The 25,708-nt window shown below is 49.5% G+C and overlaps 3 protein-coding genes across 9 annotated transcripts in view; 2 read left to right on the top strand and 1 right to left on the bottom strand.

Moving 5' to 3' along the window:
- Nucleotides 1-6,100, bottom strand: part of LOC130118084 (histone-lysine N-methyltransferase ASH1L-like) — a 25,675-nt gene extending 19,575 nt beyond the window's left edge. For all 3 annotated transcript variants that reach the window (XM_056286404.1, XM_056286405.1, XM_056286406.1), the window contains exons 1-2: nt 5,201-6,100; nt 969-1,881 (exon numbers count right to left, since the gene is read on the bottom strand). In XM_056286404.1, coding sequence (XP_056142379.1) covers nt 969-1,634 — 666 coding nt within the window. In that variant the 5' untranslated portion in view covers nt 1,635-1,881; nt 5,201-6,100. The remainder of the gene's footprint in view (nt 1-968; nt 1,882-5,200) is intronic.
- On the top strand, nt 5,093-12,198 carry dap3 (death associated protein 3). Of its 4 annotated transcripts, none has more exons than XM_056286479.1 (13): nt 5,093-5,250; nt 7,087-7,128; nt 7,722-7,844; nt 8,035-8,136; nt 8,868-8,976; nt 9,088-9,180; nt 9,301-9,431; nt 9,511-9,591; nt 10,971-11,135; nt 11,240-11,299; nt 11,402-11,491; nt 11,769-11,886; nt 11,988-12,198. In XM_056286479.1, the coding sequence occupies exons 2-13, from the start codon at nt 7,090-7,092 to the stop codon at nt 12,071-12,073; spliced, it is 1,197 nt and encodes a 398-aa protein (XP_056142454.1). In that variant the 5' UTR covers nt 5,093-5,250; nt 7,087-7,089; the 3' UTR covers nt 12,074-12,198. The 4 variants fall into 4 exon arrangements, with proteins under 4 accessions (XP_056142454.1, XP_056142451.1, XP_056142452.1 ...); XM_056286476.1 differs by lacking the exon at nt 5,093-5,250 and adding an exon at nt 6,107-6,396; XM_056286478.1 differs by lacking the exon at nt 5,093-5,250 and adding an exon at nt 6,420-6,834.
- A 1,404-nt stretch (nt 12,199-13,602) lies between these two features.
- On the top strand, nt 13,603-25,580 carry gba (glucosidase, beta, acid). 2 transcript variants are annotated; one of them, XM_056286462.1, is made up of 11 exons: nt 13,603-14,033; nt 14,182-14,373; nt 15,290-15,436; nt 18,468-18,601; nt 18,726-18,898; nt 20,995-21,084; nt 21,232-21,379; nt 22,641-22,865; nt 23,702-23,865; nt 23,985-24,101; nt 24,829-25,580. In XM_056286462.1, exons 1-11 carry the CDS (start codon nt 13,787-13,789, stop codon nt 24,932-24,934), a joined length of 1,743 nt encoding a protein of 580 aa, XP_056142437.1. In that variant the 5' UTR covers nt 13,603-13,786; the 3' UTR covers nt 24,935-25,580. The 2 variants fall into 2 exon arrangements, with proteins under 2 accessions (XP_056142437.1, XP_056142438.1); XM_056286463.1 differs by lacking the exon at nt 22,641-22,865.
- The last annotated feature ends 128 nt before the right edge of the window (nt 25,581-25,708 follow it).

The following is a 25,708-nucleotide window of genomic DNA, read 5'->3' on the forward strand; positions in this document are numbered from 1 at the left end:
GTCAAAAACAATAGAGGCTCTAATACCCATTATGTTGTTGTTGACAAAAGTGGAGGACAAGGGCACTCAGCGAGAACACAAGGACTTTAAGGCTTTTGTTTTTTTTTGTCTGACCATTGCAAAAAGAGATTAAGGACAAAATGGCTCAACCGGGGGAGAGAAAAGAGGGTGCACTGACAAGCAAGGAGACAGCGAGGTGGTGGTGGTGGTGGAAACGGGAGTGGGGTTGACACAGAAAAAAGGATAAATACAAAGGCAGGGAAACGAACGAGCGAGATAGGGTGGGGGGGGGTGGGGTGAAAGATAAATGAGAGCAGGTAGAGAAAAGAGGGGACAGAGATGTAAAAATAGAAGAGAGGGGCAGAGATAGAGGGTGAAGGGGAGTGAAAGAGAAAGAGATGCAGCTGTGCTATTGGTAGCTATAAATTGCCACTAATAGAGACGGGAAGGCTTGACATTTCGTCTTGTCCTGTAATTTTGGAATGCCGCAGTTTGAGTGGCGTTTTTGCAGCTAAAGCAATAAGCTTCCCCTTGGGTGATTGTCATAAAGACTGATGAACCAATGTCTGTATCGGCTCCTAGTAGTTGCTGTGCTGCTGTCCTATTTATAGGTCTGTTTACCCAATCTCGCTGCTTAGGTTTCAGGATTGAGACAATAGCTCATTTGAACTTATTATCAATGTGCAAAAAAAAATAAAAAATGAAGGGGCAGTTTTGCACCAAAGAAATCTACCTGGATGTTGACTATAAACAGCACTACAACAGCACATACGTGTGCCATCAACAATGAACTGCTATCTGGTTACGACTGTCTTCAGTCACTAGGCCAATTTCCCTTCCTTCCACTACTTATTTTTCCATCTTGATTTAGTTCAGCTGATAGTTGGTTTAATAATAACGGTTGACATAAAGGAATATGTGTGCGTGTATGTGCGACAGAGAGCCGAACGCCCTTGTCCTTAACTTACCTGTTTGGCTGGCTTGGTCCCAGGGCTGGCTGGAGCGGGGACCGATGCTGGGTTGGAGGCTGTAGGAGCTGCTGATGATAACGGCGGTAGCTGCAATGTCGACGATGATGGGGGTGGGGGCGGGGTTGGTGGCGGTGCAGCTGATGCAGTTTGTTTGGACTGGGTTTGGACCGCGTCCAAGCCTGAGCTTGGCTCTCTGGTCGTGTCCTCTGGTGAGGGGCTGGCTTTGCCCTGCTGGCCAACTCCTCCCTCTCCATCCCCCCTCAACACTCCACCCCTGCCCTGCCTCTGGTAAGTCCTGATGTTGGGCTTGCAGACATAGCTCTCCAGAATCTTGGGTGGCTTCTTGGTGCGTTTGGCCTGGAGTCCGATCCGGAGTCGGACATTCCCCTCGGGACAGCCGGTCTCTCTGCCCGGGAACGGAAGCTGACGCTGCCCCGTGCCTCCACAGCGTCCCTCGATGAACAGCTCCAGCACTGCCCCCTTGTCTCCTTCTTTCTTTTTGCTCGCACCTCTCCTCTCCTCCTCCCTCTTTCCTGAGTCTGCGTTCTCCGGCTCACCTCTCCTCCTCCTCTCCGCCACTCTGTCCTGTTCAGAGTCCTCAGGTGGCGAGGCGAGGGGGGTTTGTGGGGCCGGAGGGGTACCCCCCTTCGCTCTCTGGTCCATCAGAGAAGTCAGGGGGGAAGGCCAGGTTCTACTGAGGTTCCCAGTATAACCACTATTAAAGTGCCCCGGTTGGAGGTTTCTGAGGTGCCGAGAGCGGGATTGCAGGTGTAGGTCAGAAAACGTAAAAAAAAAAAAAAAGAAAAAAAAAAAAGATGCTATGAAGGTCAAAGCAGAGGTGGGAACCCTTTATCCAACAATGGTCTCTCCCTCTTTCTTTCTCTCTCTCTCTCTGTGCTTCAGTCTTGAGCTAAGAAGAGGTGAGTAAGAGAGCAGAAGGAGAGAGAGCGAGACAGAGAGTGAGAAAGGAGAAACAAACGGGGGGGGGGGGGACAAAAAGAGTGACAGAGTAGGAGGGGCAAGAGAGGTAGACAGAAACAGTGAAATGAAGCGAGAGAGAGAGAGAGAGAGAGAGAGAGAGAACGAGAAAGAGAGAGAGGTCAATGATTAGTCATTTCAGTGAGCTCAGATGTTGAGTAGCAGCACCAGAGGGTTGGCGGGAAAGGGGGGAAAGTCCCCTTCCTCCACGCAGCTGTAGTGAGGTGCTAAATGCTCCGAGTCCTCCGAGATGATCTCACCATACAGAAACCCGGGGGGGGGGGGCAATCAAAGGCCACATAACAGCCCATTCCCAGAATGTCTGCACTAACTGGAATGAAAGACCTACTCACAATCTCCACACACAAGAGTCCGATGAACTTTCGTTGTTCTTCTTCTTCTTCTTCTCCCCCCCCCCCCCCCCTCGGACAGCGGGAGCGCTCGACTCGACGGGACAGCGAACGCTCCGCAAACCTCGCCACCGTTACTTTGCTCTGATCCTCGTAAGGCTCCCTCTCCCCAAATCAATGTGTCAGTCACTTCCTCACTAATTCACACACTTAAATCCCACCCCCTCTCCCTGCTCTTCTTCTCCTCCTCTCGCCACTATCTCTACACCTCCTGTTTTTCGGCTCCTCCTGCGAGCACCACCACCACCACCACCACCACCACCACGCTGTCTGCTGTACTTTCCTTTCTCTCCAAAACTCCCCTGTTCAGGTTTTGTCAGAATGCTTTTGCATACATTCTGTTACTTCCCTCCTCTCTCCCTCTCTCCCTCTCTCGCTCTCTCCCTCTCTCCCTCTCTCGCTCTCTCCCTCTCTCCCTCTCTCCCTCTCTCCCTCTCTCCCTCTCTCGCTCCGCACTGTACCCATGCTAATCAGAACCATATTTCCTCCTCCTCTCTGCTCTTTTCCTCCTCTTCCAACTTAAATCCCTCCATTCACGGTCGGACCCTTCCCCTCTCCTCCCCCCCCCCCACCTCCAGTAGTGGTAACACAAATCCGTAGGAAAGGGTAAAACTTATTTTTGGAAAGGAGTGCGAATTCCTCCTCCTCCCATTGCTTCCTCTAAGTCAAGTAAGCTTTTCATTGACCCCATTGTAAATGGACTTTTAATGTGACATTACAGCAAGTTAACACACCCAAAAAGGAAGAGGAAAAAAAAAAAAGACAGACATTCTCCACACCAGCAAAAATTCCCCCCCCCCCCCCCTTGCACACTCCGCCGACGCCGTGTCAAATCCCCGCTTTTGGCCGCAACGGAGGAGCGACAGCATCCTCCCGCCGTGCTCCCTTTATCGTGCTTTTCTCTCTCGCCGAGAGATGCTCATCCATTTTCTAATAAAACACACACCCTGCCTCGCATTCTTTCGGGCTCTCTCCCGAGAGCCTCTTATGAAATAGCTCATCTGTCTCTCGGCGCGTTGAACTGCCCTTTAAACACAACATAGCCCCCCCCCCCCCCCCCGGACGGTGTTTTCGTTTAGGAGGTCCGCAAGGCTATCTTCTCCTGCCTCCGGTTACCTCCGCATCCAGAGCCCCTTTACGGGAGGAAAACCCAATTCAAATCAACATCTGTTCCAGTAACTGTTGTTACGCAACGGCCCGAACGCCCCTCAAGGCCAAACCTCAGTCACGATAAAGCAAAACGCGTGCAAAGTAGGGCTCCCCTACAAACCCCCCCCCCCCCCCGCTGCCACCTTCTCCAGCAGCCTGACCCACACGCACAGGGGAAGAGCCAACTCAGGAGAGGAGTGACGAGCGGCTGGAGTCGTAACTCCCGTAGTGTCGAGCGACGATAGCGAGGGGGGATATGTGTGAGTGGCAGGTGTTCACACTTTAAAAAGGGCAAGCCTTATCCAGCACCGGCCCAAAGAAGCCCGGGCTAATAGCCCTTTATGTGCTCCGCAGCCCATAGCGCTCAAACATAATTCGGAATTATTCCAACATTCGTCCTGGAGTTATTCCCAGTGGCAGGATGATAGGTGGACCTGACAACACGGTCGGTGTGGTTTCTCGCTACCGCTGAAGAGAAAAGATTAAATCACAGTAATAGCACCCCCCCCCACACACACACACACACACACACATTTCCCGCCATCTTCACCCCCCCCCCCCCCGTCCCATGACAATAATCTCATCCGTGACTATATACTATGAACGCTTGCCTCCCAACAGCTCTGGCCCGAGCATCCACACTCCCTGGAAATTGAGACTAGGTGACGGTATTTTGCAGGGCTGACATTTGCATTTGACCATGGAGCCTTTCAGCAGACGAAGTGTGCTCCACGTAAAACTGCAAGTTTCTCACACTAGCCCTCCCACACACTCCCCCCTCTCTCTCACACGCATACACACGCATACATGCATGCATGCAAGCATGCATGCATACATGCATGCAAACACACACACACGCCTGCTATCATCTAGTTAGTGTATCAGTAGGGTCTTTGTCGTACATTGTGTACCCAGGTCGCAACTGCGTAGGCTGGCTGATGAAGCTACTGTAGATACAGTACGGGCAATAGGGGTGTTACCGCACCGGAGTAACCTATCACCGCTTCGCCGAGGACGTCAACGGGGAGCCCGGCTCGGCGATAACGACTTTGCGCACCCCACAAAATCACGACGTGCCCCTGGGGAAACCATGACACACACACACACACACACACACACACACACGACACACAACACGTGTTACTGTTGTCATCCAGGCTCTCTCCGCGATAACGTACAGGCCGTGTTTACGCCATATAGGATAACAGCCTGGGGGGGGTGGGGGGGGGACGCCAACTCAACACCAAACTAGGCCGAATCACGTCAGGGGGTTTGTTTTCGGTATCCCCGAGACGCGAGCGGGACTAAAAGCACAGCCTGCCCCCCCCCCCACCCAAAAAAAAAAGCAACCCCCTTCTCTCCTACCCGTCCTCCGCCGCCTCTCACGCTGGTGTCAGCGACGCCGAAATAATAAACGTGACCGCCCGCGGCGGAGAGAAGCGCGCACGGCAACAAGGCGGCGGGGCGGGGGGGGGGGCGGCGGGGGAGGGGGGGTATAATTAGCGCAAAAGCGGGACGCAAACGGACTCCCGTCTAAAGCAGCTGCGCTCGCTCGCTCGCCCCCCCCCCCCGGGAGGGGGGGAGGAGGGGGGGAGGCGGCGGACGGTGCCGGGCCTGCGCACACGTCAACGCGGAGGGACCCGCCGCCGATGTGACATTTTGTTGCGACAAGGCTACGCAGAGGCTACTTACTCGGAGAGGAGCGCGTCCCGCGACCCACTGCGTCCGGGCAGCGGCTCAAGGTGTCGCCGCCGTCCCGCTCCGTCGCTGGCGCCGGCGGCGATCCGAAAGCTTGTGGCGCATTATTAGGTGTCGCTCGGGTTACGTAACCAAGGCCGCTACACCTCCGAAAAACCAGTTCCCCCCTCGCCGGGGCGCGTAGCCGTCCGTGCAACAACATTCGCGCGGGTGTTTTCATAATCATACAGTCGAGAGAGAGAGAGAGAGAGAGAGAGGGAGGAGGGGGGGGAGGAGGAGAGAGAGAGAGAGAGGGGCGAGAGAGAGAGGGAGAGCTCCGTGGGCGCGTCTCCGCAGCTAGGTGGCGAACTTGGGACCGTGCGGGCGGGCTGGGGTTGTTATTTATTTTGCCACTTTTCTCCGAAGGGGGGGGGGAGAAGAAAAAAGAAGAAGAAGAAGAAGAAAAAGAAGAAGAAGAAGAAAAAGAAGAAGAAGGAAAAAAAGACGAAGAAGAAGAAGAAGAAAAAAGAAGAAGAAAAAAAAGAAGGAGAAGAAGAAGAAAAAAAAAGTTACGTCGTTTGACGCCGCTGCGAAACAGCGGGTCCGAGCCCGCGCTTCCTTTCTCGGGCGCCTCCGCGGGACGATCAGCTCAAGGCGGCCCCGGCGCCTCGCCGCGCCACCGGTCTCCCGGAGAGCCCGGCAAATGTGCGGGAATGTAACGGCGTGGCCATTTTCGTGCGCCCGGAGGAGGAGGAGGAGGGGGAGGAGGAGATAAAACCCTCGGCGTACGGCGCAGGGACCTCGTCGCGGTTCATAACAGCAGATCGGGGAGGGCTATTTAGACGCCTAATAAAATGGCGACGGCTACGCATAAGAAGTCGGATGGGTGTGAGGGGGGGAGGAGGAGGGGAGGGAGGGGGGGTTCAAAACTTCTGCCACCCGCTATAAAGCGTCTCAGCTGTCGGCTTGCGGAGAGAAAGGCGGACCGCTGTGAAGCCCGCCGAAGAAGTGTGGCGTTTTAAAAACGCGCGTAACGGCCAAATGAGATGCGTCGTGCCACATCATGCGATGCTGCCGCCGCCGCCGCTTTTTTTCTCATCACACCAGGCGGCGTTAATTTCAGGCATAACAGAAATCGACGTTACGCCAACAGGAGGAGGAGGAAAAAAATGTATTTAAATTGGGTGAAACTTTGGAACTTGAAAACACAGGTCGCCTTCTTAATAATAATAATAATAAAAATAAGAAACAATTTTCCCGTCTCCGAAAACAAGCATCGAGTGTTTAATCTTCATTTAAAATCCGCCCCGCATACCTCCCGAAACGTGTACCTTAAGCGTCGTCGCACGTGAGACATTGCCGAACTCAAAACTACCTTCGCGTCCCTTCTGACGCCTGCGCGCGCGACACGGCTCGCGCCGGGTTTGACGCGCGCGCGCGCGCGCGCCGCTGGCGAAAGGACGGCCCGGCGACGTCACTTCCGCCAGCGTCAAGCGCCAATGGCGGTGCCCGTGACGTTTCGCGCACCCCGGTAGCCCGGCCGATGTTGCGCGGCTCTGTCGACGGTCTCACGGCCTCCGTATATCGACGACTTCGTCAGAAAACAACAAATTTTTTACCCAATAAATCTTGAACGAGCTGATCTCCGGGTGAGTGACGAAGCTGTTGCGAAATAGGCCCGCGGCGCTCAGCGTTAACGCCTGTTTGTGCTTTACGGTTAGCTAACGGCTAGCCTAGCCTAGCCTAGCCGTCGGCTAAGTGTTGACGCAAGGTTATCGCCCGGCGGAAACTGCAGTCTTGTGGCTGCTGCCGGCGGTCTGCGTCTGCGTCTTCGTTGATATTCTTGTTGTGCTGGTGAAATTAATAATAGCCTTGCGTTCATTCGGTCGCCTCTTTTACAGATCATGGCTCTGCACAGACTGGCCGTAAGGTTACGACGAACGGTGAGCTCACTGACAGCAGCAGCACACTTCAAACGCTTGCGAGCCTGGCCTACGTTAGCAGCGCCTGTTGAGCTAATCCAGTGACCCCCCACCCCACCCCACAGTCCACCTGCCTGAGATACTTACAGGTCTATGTGGGAGGTCAGGGATGAAAGTCGCCCCCAATTTTTAGGCTCTAGTTTGGTATGCTTCTAGCCAAGATCTTCCCATTTAGGTCTTTTGATTTCACAAATCCATTATTATTATTATTATTACTAGGTGTGTGTGTGTGTTGGCTCTGTGATGGCCTGGCGGCCTGTCCAGGGTGTCTCCCCGCCTGCCGCCCAATGACTGCTGGGATAGGCTCCAGCATCCCCGCCACCCTGAGAGCAGGGTGAAGCGGTTCGGATAATGGATGGATGGGCCTTAGCGAAGCCTTCTTTATGCATCGCCGTGTCTCATGTACACTGGAGGGGGGTCTGAGGAGTTTTCTCAAGGAAATGTTTTTGACCCAGACAAGTTTCCCCAATTTGGAAAACACAGTTGTATTAAGAGTGCTAGAGGTCGTCTCAGTCTGAGCGTTCGTAATTAGTATGTTATAATATTGTTGGCAGGTAACAAACGTGCGACCCCTTCATGTAAATGGGTATCAGCAGCAGCAGCAAGAGGCTTTGGCTGTCGAGTTGGAGTCAAGTCACGAGACCCTTCCAATCTTCAGAACACAGGAGAGTGATCCTGTAAGTGGCCATACTGTCAAGTGCACAGAAAGCTAATGTCAGGCTGGGTGAACACACTGCTGCCCTCTTACTCAAGATTATCTCCTCTACAGACCTGTTGCTGAGAAATGCAATTGTATATTTATGGAGTCCTAATTTTTCCTCGGTCTGTATGACATTGGCAGGTGATCTAAATGTATTTTCTTCCTAGGCACGTCATTTAGAAAAACATATTGGACAGTATTACACCTTGCCCCCTGAACACATCCGCACCCTATTCCCACATGGCCTCCCCCGACGCTTCCAAACACAGGTAGGTGTTTTTGTGTGTGTGTGTGTGTGTGTACTACTTTTAGCTGCTCCCGTTAGGGGGCGCCACAGCGGATCATCCGTTTCCATCTCTTCCTGTCCTCTGCATCTTCCTCTGTCACATCAGCCACCTGCATGTCCTCTCTCACCACATCTATAAACCTCCTCTTTTCCTCTTCCCTGGCAGCTCCATATTCAGCATCCTTCTCCCAATATACCCAGCATCTCTCTTCCACACATGTCCAAACCATCTAACGACTTAAGTTCTGACGACTTTCTGTTGAAGGTTATTCCTTTGGCAGTGCTTTACAGTAACATGTGTTGATGTAAAGGCAGCTCCTGATCAGCTGTTCAGCTTCTTCCCAGTGCCCCCCCCCCCACATGACAGTCAAAACTAGCTGTCCTAATGGGTTCATTTTAAGGCTAACTATGCTGAGGGTTCACTGAATGTTCATGGGCACACATATTAAATTTACAACCAGTTGGCATTCAACATTCAGCACATGTGTAAGAACAAATTTGAGTGATAAAGAATAATTTATGAATCCGACTTGCATAAGACAATTAAATTTTCTCGTGCAAGTCAAGTTATAAGGAGGCATTCTTTCTGCGTACATATTTTTTTATATATCTTAGTTGGCAAGTGAAGAAATTAAGGGAATGATGTATATTGTTGTGTACAGACAGCAGCATATACTAGTTACATGAAGACAATGTTTTTATTTATGATTTCAGGTGAAAACATTTAATGAGGGCTGTGTGATGGTAAGGCAGCCTGCTCTGGAGGTCATCTCCTCCCTGAAGAAAGTTGACTACAGCAAGCCTGCCCCACGCTTTGTGCTCTGTATCCTTTAAAAACTCTCACTCTCTCTCTCACACACACACACACACATACAGAGCACACTTGTGGTGTTCCAATGAATAATCCTGTTGTTTACCTCAACTGGCTAATCAGATGGGGTGAAAGGTAGTGGAAAGACTATGGCCCTCTGTCACACAGCCCATTTCTGTTCCACACAAGGATGGCTGGTGCTGCACATACCTGATGGTGAGGCGCACACAAACATGCCAAGTGGCATTCTGTTTCCATCATCAATGTTAGTATAAGAAGACAGTATTGAAGAGGTCTGCAATTAACTTCTTATATGCTTTTCTGCTCCTTCCATAGCTCATAAGTGGGTAAAGAACTGTAAAGAACTGCTGCAGTCCTCCTATAATGCCTCTCGTTTTGACCAGCCATTGCAGGCCTCTACTTGGTTACGCAACTTCAGAACCACCAATGAGCACTTCCTGTCAAAGGTAATGTGGCAGTATGGATATGGATGCTTACTGCTAGTGTGTCTTTGTGTCTGTGTTAACTCTACTGTTTCCCCAACAGATAAAGACGAGTCAACGCTACATCTGGACAAAGAGGGAGTCTACTGAGGAGGGAAAGCCATTACGGGAGCTTGTTGATCAAGTGAGTTCCCCATCCGACTTGGAGAAAGATTTTACAACACTAACATATGTCTCGCATCTGGATTGCGTCTGGATATCATTTAGCTGGATTACATTTATATCCTGGTTCAGAATGAGTCTACTGTAAACACATTGATGCCGGATTTCTCTTTGCCTTGTCAAAACACAGATTGCCACACACATCATCATCACTTGTAACATGTGTCTTTTAAAAAAAGATGATGTTAAACACCTTGAACTTCTTGTTCCTCATTCACAAGTGCCATTCATTCACAAGTCCATTTTGGAAAATACGATATTTACCTCTCTGCTTGCCACCTATCTGGTTTGCATGTGCCTCCAGCTTAGATCTGTGCACACAAGTCTATGTAGTTGCTATTTGTGCAATGGAGACAAATTCATAATTTGTTGTATTTGTTTATGTAGAAAAATGTGCCGGAGACCACTTTAGGAGGTAGTGATGGGACCTTCACATCATACTGGGGACATTTGCACCTTAATCCTGTGCATTTTTTTGCTCCATGCCGTCGATATTAGTGCTCAGTATACAGAGGTTTATGTAGAGACGCCCACAGTGCAATGCACAGGATGCATCATTCCGGTGTACCACCTTAGGCTTTTGATTTTACAAGTTGCAATTATTATTTCTCTATCCCCATTGGGGACATGTTTTTCTCTCATCCTGTTTTGGTCTGTCCATTCCCATCAGCTTCAGCTGTAGCCAAAGGTTTCAGGACTCCTCGGAATCCAGTATTGTTGCCTGTGCTAAGTAGCAATCAATAGTTATTGATTTTTACACAATAGTGGATCATCACAGTATTTCATAACAAATACTGTCAAAACGAGAAAGGGGCAGCAGATTTATGTGCAGCCTGTTAGCGTCATAAATATCTTGGTTATCACACTGTGTTGGTCCTTAGTAAACGATTTGCTCTCAAATGAAAAAAAAATCAAACAATTTAAAATTGTTAAAATGAGAACATTGGCTCTGCCTTATCAGATCGGTCTTGTCACACAATGATTTTCACTGTTGGGTTTCATAATTTGACAAATCCAATGTAAACGTCTGATCTGCTATTTTGTATTACAGGATTCCAACAACGTTGGTTAGGTGAATAGTTTACATTTATATTTATATTCTAGATGTGTTGAGGACAACTAAAATGGAGCAGCAAATAACTGCTGATGCCCCAGCTTCGTTCTAAACATATCTTTAATTCTTATTCTGTGAGTTTCAACATAAACAACTCTTCAGATATACTGCAATGGCTCACTGTTTTGTTTTTGTTTTTTGTTTTTTTGTTTGGCCATAGAGGAGGAACAGAAGTCAGACTAGTCATGCTTCCATTCTGAAATGGTTCCTTTTGTCACTGTTTTTAGGGCATATCTCGTGTGAAGAGCAGCAGTGACGTGGTCGGAGCAGTGATGAAGGAGCTGAGGCTGCGAAGTGGGCATCCTGAGGCGGGCTTCAGACTAGCAGTGGTTGTCGATGGTGTCAATGCCCTCTGGGGGAGGTCCACCATCAAGAAGGAGGACAGGAGCTTTGTAAGAGGACACCTTCCCACAGGAACCCCCCCCCCGATCCCCTTCCTCATTCAGTTTGGCATTTTAGATAGGTTCTCTCACATGTTTCTCTCCTCCCCCCTCAGGTGAACCCGGAAGAGTTGACGTTGGTGTATAATCTAAGGAAAATGATGAGGAATGATTGGGTGAGGAAATGGAAAATTGCATAGTGGGACTTAAAAAAAATTGGACATTATAATGTAAGAATAGTTCACCACTTACTCTGATGTTTCCTTATCTTGTCTCAGTGCGGAGGGGCTATCGTCACTACTCTCGCTCAGACAGGCTCGCTATACTCTCCGAAGACTGCCTACCTGCCTCAGGAGTTGCTAGGAAAGGTCAGGGGTCATTTATGCATGCTTTTTAAAACAAAATCTTTGACTCTTGGAAGAAGCTGCCCTAAAGTGCTGACTGCAGATTAACCTCTTTCTCCAAACCTCAGTCGTTAGTGAGGGAAAATTGAAAAGCTGACCTCAGGCTAGCATCGGTGGGCGATGGCGTCCTACTCTTCAGGGTTAATTGGCAAAAAATTGTTTTCCAGCCAGTCACTTGTTTGCAGTTAAACAGAGGTGAATTGCAGTATGTTAGCTTTCTGTCTGTGTGTTTGCTTATCAGGAGGGCTTTGACAACATGGATCCATTTATTCCGGTATCAGTCTCCAACTACAGTGAGAAGGAGTTTGAGAGCTGTTACCTCTACTATCAGGACCGCCACTGGCTGCAACATCCACAAAGTAAGGGATGCTGTTGTCGTCCTTTCCTGTATAGAATGAAACTGAAATGATGCTGCTTTTTTCTAAATGTAAAGTTTTCTTTCTTTCTTTTTTAAAATCAGGTAAAACAGAAGACGGGAAGAAAGAACTCATCTTTCTGAGTGAAAGAAATCCGTCGATTTTGGAGAGGCTTTGCGCCTCCCTATGAAACCATCAAAACGCTCATGTGAATAAGACGAATGCAGTTCAATTTAGTGTCTCATAACAAACGCGTCCCTCTGTAAATTATCTTGCATGTGTGCACCTTTCATAATAAAATGTTAAGCGAAGAAAGTGTCGTCTGTTGGACTGCTGACATATCAGCTATTGGCCATTCACAGCTTTAACTCTGAAGAGGGTTCCGTCGTTTCCATGTAATTACCCAACACTTAACGAGCAGATTAGAGTCAGATGGATGCAGCACGTATGTTTGCTTTTACAAGGAGTGTGACTTGGTGAGCTGTGTCGGTGGCCTAAGTACTGTGCATTTTGGCTAAAAGTGACCGTAAAGGAAACTGAAATGGGTAACACGTTAGTATGGGGAACATAAAAAAACGTAATTACTAGTGCATTAGTAATGATCAAGATGTCACTTTAGTATGGGGAACGTATTCTAAGTAACAAAAACTTAATTACTAGTGAATTAGTAATGATCAAGATGTCACTTTAGTATGGGGAACGTATTCTAAGTAACAAAAACTTAATTACTAGTGAATTAGTAATGATCAAGATGTCACTTTAGTATGGGGAACGTATTCTAAGTAACAAAAACTTAATTACTAGTGCATTAGTAATGATCAAGATGTCACTTTAGTATGGGGAACGTATTCTAAGTAACAAAAACTTAATTACTAGTGAATTAGTAATGATCAAGATGTCACTTTAGTATGGGGAACGTATTCTAAGTAACAAAAACCTAATTACTAGTGCATTAGTAATGATCAAGATGTCACTTTAGTATGGGGAACGTATTCTAAGTAACAAAAACTTAATTACTAGTGAATTAGTAATGATCAAGATGTCACTTTAGTATGGGGAACGTATTCTAAGTAACAAAAACCTAATTACTAGTGAATTAGTAATGATCAAGATGTCACTTTAGTATGGGGAACATATTCTAAGTAACAAAACCTTAATTTAGAGTAATTTCACACTATGAACACTTGTAGTTTTGTGTGTTGTTATGTAAGAACAGCATATTCATTAAGTGTTAGTAAGGGAGAATAACTCTTCTTGTGGTACTACCACCTTATAAAGGCCATACTAAGCAAAGCATATTGAGATGGTACTACTAATAAGCCATACTTCTGAGGTTATAGAGGGACAACTCATAGTTAATGGCTTACTGGTTGCATAATAAGGCCATGCAGAATAAGGCATTAATGAGTACGTAATGATGACCAATGCAGAGCCGACATGTTGCTAATTTGCATGCTAATAAGCACCTAATTAATGGTGACTACGTCCCCCCCATACTAGAGTGTCGCCCTGAAAGCAAATAAAGAGGACTGTGCCACCGCCCTACATATGCGCAAAACCCGCACCGGTTCGCCCCGTTCACGGTTGACAAAATTGGGTGGAGAGAGAAAACAAGGACAACGACGCGCGTGCGTCACCGCGCCGCCCGGGGGGTCACGTGACGTCGCGTGACCGCTCACGTCACGTGACCCCCGGCTCGCTTCCCCTCTGTAGAGCCGAACTCCGGGATCCGTGCGGAACCCGTGTGTGACGTCACAGGCCGGGATAAACTACCGGCGGTGTGTCCCCCCCCCCCCCCGGGAATTGCCGGCGAACCCCAGGAGGTGGGGGAGATTAGGAGGTGGGGGAGATTAGCGCGCGCTGCCTCGCGCGCCGAGTGAACTTGACCTCACGGCTGAGTCGGATGTGGCGTCGTCAGCGAAATGACCGGCGCCGCCGGGCCTCTCCGCCGGGCCGCCGGGCCTCTCCGCCGGGCCGTCGCGCCGGAGGGCTCCGTCTCGGGCTAGCTACGCGATCCGGCGTCGGCGCAGGGTCGGAGAGCTCCGCTGGAAAGGGGTTTTCCCTCGTCGTGGGTAAAATGACGTTCTCGTCGCCCTGGGCAACTGTGCTGACCTTTGCTCTCCTGACGGTACGCGTGGCCCCCTGCGCAGGTAAGGTCCAGCTGCACCCCCCCACGTTCCCCCCCCCCTCTGCATCACGGCCATGCTTCCTGCAGCTGTTCATGATCCGAATAAAATGCACCTGCCAGACCCGGTCTGTGGCTCACCCCGTCTTGATTTTAATGCCAACTCTCCCCAGGAAGGCAGAAGTGTGTGTCTCGGGATTACGGCCATGGCTCGGTGGTGTGCGAGTGTAATTCAACGTACTGCGACAGCATGGGGCCGGTCACGCTGCCTCCGCTGGGCCAGTTTTCCTCTTACGTGAGCAGCAAGGCCGGCAGCAGGGCGGAGGAAGGCCACGGTCAGGTCCAAAAGAACCGCACGGGGGCAGGTGAGTTGCCCGGGACGTGGCCTCGAGATGGGGGTGGTATTGCATGAGGGCCAGAAGAGCTCCGATCAAGAGTGGCCTTTAGGACAGTGTTTCTCAACCGGGGGTCCGCGGACCCCTAGTGGTCCGTGGTGTCATTGCAAGGGGTCCGTGAAAATAAAATATAGTTTAAAAAGAAGATCCTGTGACATTTATAGAAATAGGATTATTTTTCTCAAATGTGACTGAGACCTTTATCTGCCTAAACTATAAAGGGTAACAGGACTTTTTTCTCTAATTACATCTGTTTCACAAGTGTCATTTATTGTATTTTAATCAGAGATCTCGCTCCCGTTTGCATTGTTAAAAGTTACTGCATAAAAATTCTGTCGTTACATATATCTGAAAGTTACTGAATACATATTCTGTTTTGTTACATATATCTGAAAGTTACTGAATACATATTCTGTTTTGTTACATATATCTGAAAGTTACTGAATACATATTCTGTTTTGTTACATATATCTGAAAGTTACTGAATACATATTCTGTTTTGTTACATATATCTGAAAGTTACTGAGTACATATTCTGTTTTGTTACATATATCTGAAAGTTACTGCATAAGAATTCTGTTTTGTTAACTATATCTAAGTTACAACTGAAAGCTCTTATTTTTGCCCCAAAGAGTGAATAAATGCTATAATGCAACTTAAAATGCAGTTTCTACTGTTTCTATCAAATTGCAACCCCCCTCCCCCAAGATCAGGTGGAGGGGTCCTCAGGGTAGATCAAAAATACACAGGGGGGTCCAGGACCCCAAAAAGGTTGAGAACCACTGCTTTAGGAGACACTCGCCTCCTTTGAAGTGGCTGTCGTCTCTTGTCCTTTCGCTCTCATTTCAGCCTCCCGTCTCTCTTCGTATGTCTGTCTCACTCCCAGACCTCAGGTTGACCATTGTCCCCTATCAGAAGTACCAGAGGATTAGAGGTTTTGGAGGAGCCATGACGGATGCTGCTGCTATAAACATACTTTCCCTATCCCCTGACACCCAGGACCAGCTGCTGCGACAGTACTTTTCTTCCGAAGGTGTGTGTGTAACAGATTAACTGACGTACTTTCATTTGAAAAGTAATTTGGGCGATATTATTTTTAATGTCTTTTCAGTGGTATCGTATCAGGTTGACATTCTGCTCTTGTCATATCATGATATACTATTGTCTAAAATTATGATAATGAGAATCTGTTACCTAAAATTTCTCACGAAATTAGTTCTAAAATATTATTTGAAAACCAGTTTTGATTTGGTATTATACTACTACTTCTTCTTTCGGCTGCTCCCGTTAGGGGTCGCCGCAGTGGATCATCCGTTTCCATCTCTTGCTGTCCTCTGCATCTTCCTCTGTCACACCAGCCACCTGCATGTCCTCCCTCACCACGTCCATAAACCTCCTCTTCTCCTCTTCCCTGGCAGCTCCATATTCAGCATCCTTCTCCCAGTATACCCAGCATCTCTCCTCCACACATGTCCAAACCATCTCAATCTTGTCTCTCTTGCTTTGTCTCTAAACCGTCCAACCTGAGCTGTCCCTCTAATATACTTGTTCCTAATCCTGTCCTTCTTCATCACTCCCAGTGAAAATCTTATCATCTTCATCTCTGCCACCTCCAGCTCCGCCTCCTGTCTTTTCATCAGTGCCACTGTCTCCAAACCATACAACATAGCTGGTCTCACAACCATCTTGTAAACCTTCCCTTTAACTCTTGCTGGTACCCTTCTGTCACAAATCACTCCTGACGCTCTCCTCCACCCACTCCACCCTGCCTGCACTCTCTTCTTCGCCTCTCTTCTTCACTCCCCGTTACTTTGTACAGTTGACCCCAAGTATTACTCATCCACTTTTGTCAACTCTACTCCTTTCATCCTCACCATTCTGCTGACCTCCCTCTCATTCATGCATATATATTCCATCTTGCTTCTACTGACTTTCATTCCTCTTCTCTCTAGTGCATACCTCCACCTCTCCAGGCTCTCCTCAACCTGCACCCTACTCTCACTACAGATCACAATGACATCTGTGAACATCATAGTCCACGGAGACTCCTGCCTGATCTCATCCGTCAATCTGTCCATCACCATTGCAAACAAGAAAGGGCTCGTAGCTGATGCTGGACCAACCGCCTTTCGTCCTCATCATAGCTGCCCTCAGTTCCTCCTTGCTAATCCACTTCACTTCCTGATTCACTATCCCCACATCATCCAACCTTCTCTCTGTCTCTGTCTCTCCCTCTCTCTCATTTTCTTCATTCATTAGCCCCTCAAAGTACTCCTTCCACCTTCTCAACACACTCTCCTTGCTTGTCAGCACATTTCCATCTCTATCCGTCATCATCACCCTAACCTGCTGCACGTCCTTCCCAGCTCGGTCCCTCTTTCTAGTCAATCAGTACAAGTCCTTTTCTCCTTCCTTAGTGTCTAACCTCTCATACAACTCACCATACGCCTTTTCCTTTGCCTTTGCCATCTCTGTCTTCACTTTACGCTGCGTCTCCTTGTACTCCTGTCTACTTTCTTCATCTCTCTGACTGTCCCACTTCTTCTTTGCCAACCTCTCCCTCTGTATACTTTGCTGTACTTCCTGGTTCCACCACCAAGTCTCCTTGTCTTCCTTCCTCTGTCCAGATGACACACCAAGTACCTTCCCAGCTGTCCCCCTCACTTTTTCTGCAGTGCTTGCCCAGCCATTTGGCAACTCTTCACTACCACCCAGTGCCTGTCTTACCTCCTCCCTGAACTCCACACAACAGTCTTCCTTCTTCAACTTCCACCATTTGATCCTTGGCTCTGCCTTCACTCTCTTCCTCTTCATAATCTCCAAAGTCATCCTACAGACCACCATCCGATGCTGCCTAGCTACATTCTCCCCTGTCACCACCTTGCAGTCTCCAATCCCTTTGAGATCGCGCCTCCTACATAAGATATAGTCCACCTGTGTGCACCTTCCTCTACTCTTACACGTCACACTGTGTTCCTCCCTCTTCTTGAAATACATTCCCCACAGCCATTTCCATCTTTTTTGGAAAATCCACCACCATCTGTCCTTCCACATTCCTCTCCTTGGCACCATACCTACCCATCACCTCCTTGTCACCTCTGTTCCATTCATCAGCATGCCCATTGAAGTCCGCTCCAATCACCACTCTTTATTCCTTGGGTACCCTCTCCACCACTTCATCCAACTCACTCCAGAATTCTTCTTTCTCTTCCATTTCACACCCAACTTGCTGGGTATACGCGCTGATAACATTTATCATCACACCTTAAATGTCCAGCTTCATACTCATCACTCTTTCGACACTCTCTTCACCTCTGACACACTCTTGACATACTCTTCCTTCAGAGTTACCCCTACTTCATTTCTCCTCCCATCCACACCATGGTAGAAGAGTTTGAAGCCACCTCCGATGCTCCTGGCCTTACTCCCCTTTCACCTGGTCTCTTGCACACAGTATACCTACCTTCCTTCTCTCCATCATATCAGCCAGCTCTCTCCCTCTACCAGTCATAGTGCCAATATTCAAAGATCTAACTCTCACCTCCCATCTTTTACCCTTCCTCCTCTCCTGCTGCCTCTGGACATGCCTTCCCCCTCGTCTTCTTCTTCGTCCAATGGTAGCATAGTTTCCACCGTTACCCTGCTGGCCAACAGTACCGGTGGTGGTCATTGGTAACCCGGGCCTCGACTGATCCGGTATGGAAATCTAATTTATGATCCGCATATTTGATTTGGCGAAGGTTTTACACCAGATGCCCTTCCTGACACAACCCTCCCCATTTATCCGGGCTTGGGACCAGCACTAAGAATGCACTGGCTTGTGCATTCCCAGTGGCTGGGTTATATTTTATTATACTACTCGACAGTTTAATGTGATGAACCTCAGCTGGATTCTTAACATTTTGTTTTTTGCGTATGTAAGCAGGTATCATGATGTAGACAGACGGCATGTAAAATTCCATATGGTCATCATGTTAATATTTCCACCCAGCACTAAAAGTAATGCATCTGAATCATCCTTCATAACTCATCATCAGCTCCTCCTGGTGCCATCTGTCTTGCAGGCATAGGCTATAATGTGGTGCGTGTACCCATGGCTAGCTGTGACTTCTCCACTCGTCTCTACACCTATGCTGATACACCTGGAGACTACAGTCTGGACAACTTCACACTGGCCTCTGAGGACATTAACATGAAGGTAACGCAGACACACACGTGTGCAAAGACACACATTCTTTTCCCTTGTCCTGATCCCTTCCTAATTGTTCTTTTCCCATTTGCGTCTACATGTATGTAGTCCTGACTTATTTACACTTTCTCAGATCCCCCTGTTGCAGCGTGCCCAGGCCCTTTCTCCACGGCCCCTGGCTCTGCTGGCAAGTGCCTGGAGCGCCCCCACCTGGCTAAAAACCAATCGTGCACTCACAGGAAAGGGTTCCCTGAAGGGCCAGCCAGGGGGAAAAGAGCACAAAACTTGGGCTCAGTACTACATCAGGTGACACACTGACTACATAGCTTCACTCAGCCTGCCAACAAGCCGTAATGTTACAGGACACAGGAAGTTACATCACTTCATCTGGACACAACGTGTAGTGGGAGAAACGTCTCGGGGAGGGCTGCAGACTACCACGTGCCTCCTCCCATACATGTGGAGTCGCCAGCCGCTTCTTTTCACCTGACAGTGAGGAGTTTCACCAGGGGGACGTAGCGCGTGGGAGGATCACGCTATTCCCCCCATTTCCCCCTCTCCCCCTAACAGGCGCCCTGGCTGACCAGTGGAGGCACTATTTCAGCGACCAGGACACACACCCACATCTGGCTTCCCACCCGCAGACACGGCAAATTGTGTCTGTAGGGACGCCTGACCAAGCCAGAGGTGACACAGGGATTCGAACCGGCGATCCCTGTGTTGGTAGGCCACCCAATAGACTGCTACACTACACAGATGCCCGTTGTATTGTTTATAAGGGTGGGGATAGTCAGCTGAGACTGACGAAGTCACATGGATGAGTGATGAGACGTTTCTCCCAGCAGATGTTGTGCCCAGACGAGCTGATTTAACTTGATGGGATTTCCTTACCTGGGTTACTGAGCATGCATCATAGCGTTACAGGGCACACTTTCCATCAGGACACTCAAATACATGAACTCAGTGGTGGATCTAGAGATTTTTTCCTGGGGTGGCAAAGGGGTGGCAGCTGCCACCCCTTGCCACCCTGTAGATCCGCGCCTGTGAGGGGGAGGGGGATTCTAAATCGGCGACTTCTGTTTGAGATGAGTTGGGTGCGGATCTCATTGACCTTCACCATGCATGTACATAAAATATACTTTAAAAACATATTATCTGATTTATAAATGGGGTGGCAACAGGGGTGGCAAGACTGTGTCCCAGAGGTGGCAGCTGCCACCCCTTGCCACCCTGTAGATCCGCCCCTGCATGAACTTGACCCTTTACGCTAAGCAGGGTTCATGTTTGTGCTGCCCATTTAAGAGCGTTGGTCGAGTTCTGACTGCACGAAGCTGTTCATCCGTGTAGACTTGCTGTAGTTCGATTTGCACTAAAAAAAGCTTTGCAGGGTCCGCGGTGGTGTAGCGGTCTAAGCATCGGCTTTGTGTCGATGCAGTTGCCCACTGGGGACTGGGGTTCGCGCCCCGGTCTCGTCAGATCCGACTATGGCCGGACTCGATGAAGCAGCAATCATTGGCAAGCGCTGTCTTCGGGAGGGGGGCGGAGTCGGCTTGTGTTCGTCACGTGAATGCGTCTCTGTGTGTGTCGGAGGAAACAGTGGTTCGGCCTGGAGTCGCCTTGTCACGAAAGTGGGGAGGCGGTCTCCTTCGAGACTGCCGGCCGGAGAGATGCAGTTGGCGAATGCATGCAGTGCGAGGGTGGGTGTTTGAATTAAAATAGGGATCGATTGGCCACTAAATTGGGAGAAAAAAGGGAAAAATCAGGAATAAATTTATAAAAAAGCTTTGCAGGCACAGCTGGTTAGCGCTGTTACCTCACAGCAAGAAGGTCCTGGGGTTCGAACGCCGGGGTTGTCCAACCTTGGGGGTCGTCCCGGGTCGTCCTCTGTGTGGAGTTTGCATGTTCTCCCCGTGTCTGTGTGGGTTTCCTCCGGGTGCTCCGGTTTTCTCCCACAGTCCAAAGACATGTAGGTCAGGTGAATCGGCCGTACTAAATTGCCCCTTGGTGGGAGTGTGTGGGCCCTGTGATGGCCTGGCGGCCTATCCAGGGTGTCTCCCCGCCTGCCACCCAGTGGCTGCTGGAATAGGCTCCAGCATCCCGCGACCCTGATCAGGATGAGCGGCTTGGCTGATGGAACAGAACAGTTCTTCCGAGAGTAGACGTCCTAAACTCACCTGCTGTCTCCTGGATGTTTATTAAGGAACCCGTTTAGCTATCTGCAAAGCTAGCAATCATGTCTACGACGTGAAGGCCGAATAGCGTTTATTTTGCACACACACACGATCTTATCCTACATGTAGGTAAATGCTTGTCTTTTTTTTTTTGTACGACGTGCTTCATAAAGCCTGATTGACTGAACATGAGACTTTTCTGCTTGGTCCAATTGTCCTCTTTCCTGTCAGGTTTTTTGAGGAATACGCCAAACACAACCTGACCTTCTGGGCACTGACCACCGGGAACGAGCCCTCCGCGGGGCGGATGACAAACTACAGGTTACCCCTCGTGTTAATGTGGCATTAATAAAACAAAAGATGTGGACATGGATGTTGGTTCACTTATTTATTAGGCTCTGAAATGTCTTCACCGAGAAAGAGGAGGAATAGATTTTGAGTGTTTTCATGTGTGTGCATCTTTTCCAGCTTCCAGGCGATGGGCTTCACTCCTGAGGAGCAGAGGGACTGGGTGGCTATGGACCTGGGCCCAGCCGTGCACACATCCGCACATGCCCACACACACATCCTCATACTGGATGACAACCGCCTGCTGCTGCCTCACTGGGCTAAAGTGGTGAGAGAGAGAGAGAGAGAGAGAGAGAGAGAGAGAGAGAGAGAGAGAGAGGTGAGGGATGGAGAGGAAAGTGAGGGATGGAGAGAGAGAAGTGAGGGATGAGAGAGAGAAGTGAGGGATGGAGAGGGAAATGAGGGATGGAGAAAGGGAGAGGTGAGGATGGAGAGGGAGAGAAGGGAGGGATGAAGAGAGAGAGATAGGGGATGGAGAGAGAGGGAAGTGAGGGATTGAGAGAGAAGTGAGGTATAGAGGGAGAGAGAAGAGGGATGGAGAGAGAGAAGTAAGGGATAGAGAGGGAAGTGAGGGGTGGGGAGAGAGGGAGAGAAGTGAGGGATGAAGAGAGATGAGGGATGGAGAGAGAAATGAGGGATGGAGAGGGAAGTGAGGGATGGAGAAAGGGAGAGGTGAGGATGGAGAGAGGGAGAGAAGGGAGGGATGAAGAGAGAGATGAGGGATAGAGAGAGAGGGAAGTGAGGGATGGAGAGAGAGAAGTGAGGTATAGAGGGAGAGAGAAGTGAGGTATAGAGGGAGAGAGAAGAGGGATGGAGAGAGAGAAGTAAGGGATGGAGAGGGAAGTGAGGGATGGGGAGAGAAAGGGGGGGAGTGAGGGATGGAGAGAGGTGAGGGATGGAGAGGGAAGTGAGGGATGGAGAGAGAGAAGTGAGGTATAGAGGGAGAGAGAAGAGGGATGGAGAGAGAAGTAAGAGATGGAGAGGGAAGTGAGGGATGGGGAGAGAGGGATGGAGTGGGAAGTGAGGGATTGAGAGAGAAAGGGGGGGAAGGAGGGAGAGAGAGGGGGAGAGAGAGAGAGACCAAATGTAGCCCATGTGAGAAGATCATAATGGGTTTACCGATAAACAGTATAAATGGATTTTCTCATTTTACTCCCGAGTAACAAGTCTGATTTAATGAGCGACCAGCTGGTCGACTAGAAGCTTACTGCTGGTCTGCTGGTCGCCACCGTCCTTGCATCGTATTTGTCGCCTGTTCTTTACTCATGATGGTCGTGACTGCTGTTGTTGTTTGGGAAGCTGGCACGGCTTCTTTTTGGGATCATGTCGGCACCGCGGGCTTATGGGAATGTCGTGCTGGTCCATAGGGTGGATGTGTGCGGTTAGGTGTGCCATGTTTAAGTCCAATCTGCTGTCTTCCCGGTTGACGTGCACTAGTTGCCGAAAACGACTCCCTCCCCGAAGACAACAAGCCGGACAACACATTCTGTCTTCTTCACTGTACTCTCCTGTCCAACTGTGGCCTCCAGGTCCTGAGCGACGTGCACGCGGGAAGGTACGTCCATGGCGTGGGGGTTCACTGGTACTTCGACAGCTTCGTACCGGCGGAGCTAAGCCTGGGCACCACCCATCACCTTTACCCGGAGTACTACCTGTTCGGCACGGAGGCCTGCGCCGGCTGGAGCCCGGGGGACAGAGGGGTGAAGCTGGGCAGCTGGGAGAGGGCTGAGCAGTACGCCCATGACATCATCGAGGTGAAAACGCTTGTACTTTGCGGGGGAGAGCTAACTCCCTCGGCTCACGGTGGCCAGCCGTAGCAGAGTTGAGGTCTTGGCATGCGATGAGCTTTTCCAGGGGACTGAGTCACCTCTACCGGTGCTGCAGTGCAGGTTTAAAACTCCCACTGCACTGTGCTGTACTGTGGTGTACGCAATCCATAAACTACCCGCGGGCACCCGGAGCAAGCTGAAACTGGCGCTTTCTTTTCTTCTTTCCTTTCTCTCTCTCTCTCTCTCTCTCTCTCTCTCTCTCTCTCACTCACTCTCAAAGGAAACTGGGCTCCTTTCTGTCCATTTAGTTTGCATGGGTGCATTCACTGGTGGCTCGGTGGTTAGCGTGGTGGCCTCACAGCAAGAAGGTCCTGGGTTCGAGCCCCAGGGTAGTCCAACCTTGGGGGTCGTCCCGGGTCGTCCTCTGTGTGGCGTTCGCATGTTCTCCCCGTGTCTGCGTGGGTTTCCTCCGGGGGCTCCGGTTTCCTCCCACAGTCCAAAGACATGTAGGTCAGGTGGATCGGCTGTACTGAATTGTCCCTAGGTGTGTGTGTGTGTGTGTGTGTGTGTGTGTGGGCCCTGTGATGGACTGGTGGCCTATCCAGGGTGTCTCCCTGCCTGCTGCCCAATGACCGCTAGGTTAGGCTCCAGCATCCCCGCAGCCCTGATTGGGATAAGCGGCTTGGATAATGGATGGATGGATGGGTGCATTCACTTTCCTGGCACCTTATGGGTCACAAGAGTCGTGATACCCATTTGACATTGGAATAAGATGTTGTGCACTTCACTCCTCTGAGTGTGTCTCATTCTCCCCACTGCAGGACTTGAACCACTATGTGGTGGGCTGGACGGACTGGAACCTGGCCTTGGACAGGGGTGGTGGGCCAAACTGGGTCAAGAATTTTGTGGACAGCACTGTTATAGTTGATGCGGACCGAGACATCTTCTTCAAGCAGCCAACCTTCTATAGCATGGCCCACTTCAGGTAGCCCGCTGTTCTAACAGGGCTTTTCTCTCTCATATGTGCACTGGTAAAACACCTGGAATGGAACTGGAAAAGTTGCATCCCAATGCGTTCCCAACAAAAACCCTTTTTGTCCTCAGCAAGTTCCTGTGGGAGGGGTCTCGGAGAGTTGGCGTGTCCACCAGTAAGGAAACCGCCCTGGAAGTAACTGCTTTCATCAGACCAGATGGCTCCGTTGTGCTAACCATACTCAACAGGTATGTAAATCACAGTTAATGTGTGTATCAGTGGCGGCTGGTGCTAAAACTTTTTTTTTGGGGGGGGGGGGGCACAACGTACCTTGGTGCAGCACACCTGACAGCTGCTTTAGTGTCCACACAATCACAGAGTTATTAAAAAGGACAATGTAGCCTATAGATTTTATCAGGGTTCGTAGACGGTGGATGATTGACAGTCGAGACGAGGCGTGGTGGTGGGTGTGAACATGATTGACAGCCAGGAGAATTGTCCGATCACATTAGATCAAAAAACATTAAAACAATACCAATTCGCTGCCAATAAAAGTGGGAGTGTCTGGGGCAGCACAGAACAGCGCCCCATGAGAAATCTGAAGAAACCAATCAGACAGCAGCCTCAGGTCACCTGCTCGCCACAAGTCTGAGGGCTTACATAAGGTATGGTTTGGCCGGCGCCCCTCACCCAGGAAGTAGATGTATTCAGACAGGAAGTATATGTATGCAGACAGAAATCAACCAAATACCATTTGAACCAATATTTAATGGCTGCTGACAGGCGCTCACACACTGAAAAGACTTTTCTTTCATCATTATTTGCATCACACAACTACATTATATTTAACATGTTGAAGTATTTTCATCTCTTGATATTTGAAGGGGGCAGCGCCCTGTACTGGCCAGCCGCCACTGGTGTGTATAATGAATCGATGGACAGTTTATTCTAATGAACTGAGCATGTGCTCCCCAGGTCATCGTCAACGGTCCAGTTTGAGGTGTGGGATCCTGCCGTGGGTTACATCCCCGCCACCGCTCCGGCTCGCTCCCTGCTCACACTCGCTTGGAACACACGCTGATGAGTACATGCAGTTACGGGCGATAGTCCCGCCTGGACTATAAAACGAATGCTTTAATTGCACGTTTGAAGGTACACGAGATGAGCTTATTTGTGTGATCCATTTCAGTGCCGAACCATTTGACGCCTTTCCCTACTAAACGGTCCATCGAGAGTTCCCCTGCATCGTCAGCCTTCACGTCCACAGGGGCGTGAGCGAGACTGCACTTCAAACTCAATCTGCAAAAGACGCTTACCTCAACAGTAAGAAATAAGCGTTTTAATGAGCTCTATAAGTGGACAGTGTACTTTCCGAATGCTCGTTCAGTTCATTAAAAACACTAATGAGGAATGTGTAAGGCTGTACGCTAACCCGGGTAAGAATCGCATGGCTTACCGACGTGCTGCTTCTCACGTTCTCACCTCGAGAGAATTATATAATGTGAAATAATGTACATAATTTGTTAATACCCTTTTCATTACGAGTTAGTGTGTTGCCTTTCATGCTTGTTTGAATTGCATTGTTCTCACTGAATCAGCAAGGCCAGACGAGGGCAGGATGGACACTTAATTGGTGCTCTTCGTACTAACACCTTTGTATGTGGAATGTTTGCGTGCTACAGCTGCAGCCCAAGTCAAATTAAAGATAATCTTGAAAAATTTTACAAGAGATATTTCTATTTATTCGAATTCGGGTCGCGGGGATGCTGGAGGCCTATCTCAGCAGTCATTGGGCGGCAGGCGGGGAGAAGCCCTGTCAGTCCATCACGGGGCCCACACATTCACACCTAGGGAC

The sequence above is a fragment of the Lampris incognitus genome, chromosome 9, assembly GCF_029633865.1.
Source record: "Lampris incognitus isolate fLamInc1 chromosome 9, fLamInc1.hap2, whole genome shotgun sequence".
Classification (NCBI taxonomy): Eukaryota; Metazoa; Chordata; class Actinopteri; order Lampriformes; family Lampridae; genus Lampris; species Lampris incognitus.

Coding starts and splice junctions, on each gene's coding strand:
- dap3 (XM_056286476.1), top strand. CDS start 6,232: ATGCGTCGTGCCACATCATGCGATGCTGCCGCCGCCGCCGCTTTTTTT. Junction 7,129..7,721: donor CCGTAAGGTTACGACGAACG/GTGAGCTCACTG, acceptor TATTGTTGGCAG/GTAACAAACGTGCGACCCCT. Junction 8,977..9,087: donor TGCCCCACGCTTTGTGCTCT/GTATCCTTTAAA, acceptor CTGGCTAATCAG/ATGGGGTGAAAGGTAGTGGA.
- gba (XM_056286462.1), top strand. CDS start 13,787: ATGTGGCGTCGTCAGCGAAATGACCGGCGCCGCCGGGCCTCTCCGCCG. Junction 21,380..22,640: donor TGCCTCACTGGGCTAAAGTG/GTGAGAGAGAGA, acceptor TGTGGCCTCCAG/GTCCTGAGCGACGTGCACGC. Junction 22,866..23,701: donor ACGCCCATGACATCATCGAG/GTGAAAACGCTT, acceptor TCCCCACTGCAG/GACTTGAACCACTATGTGGT.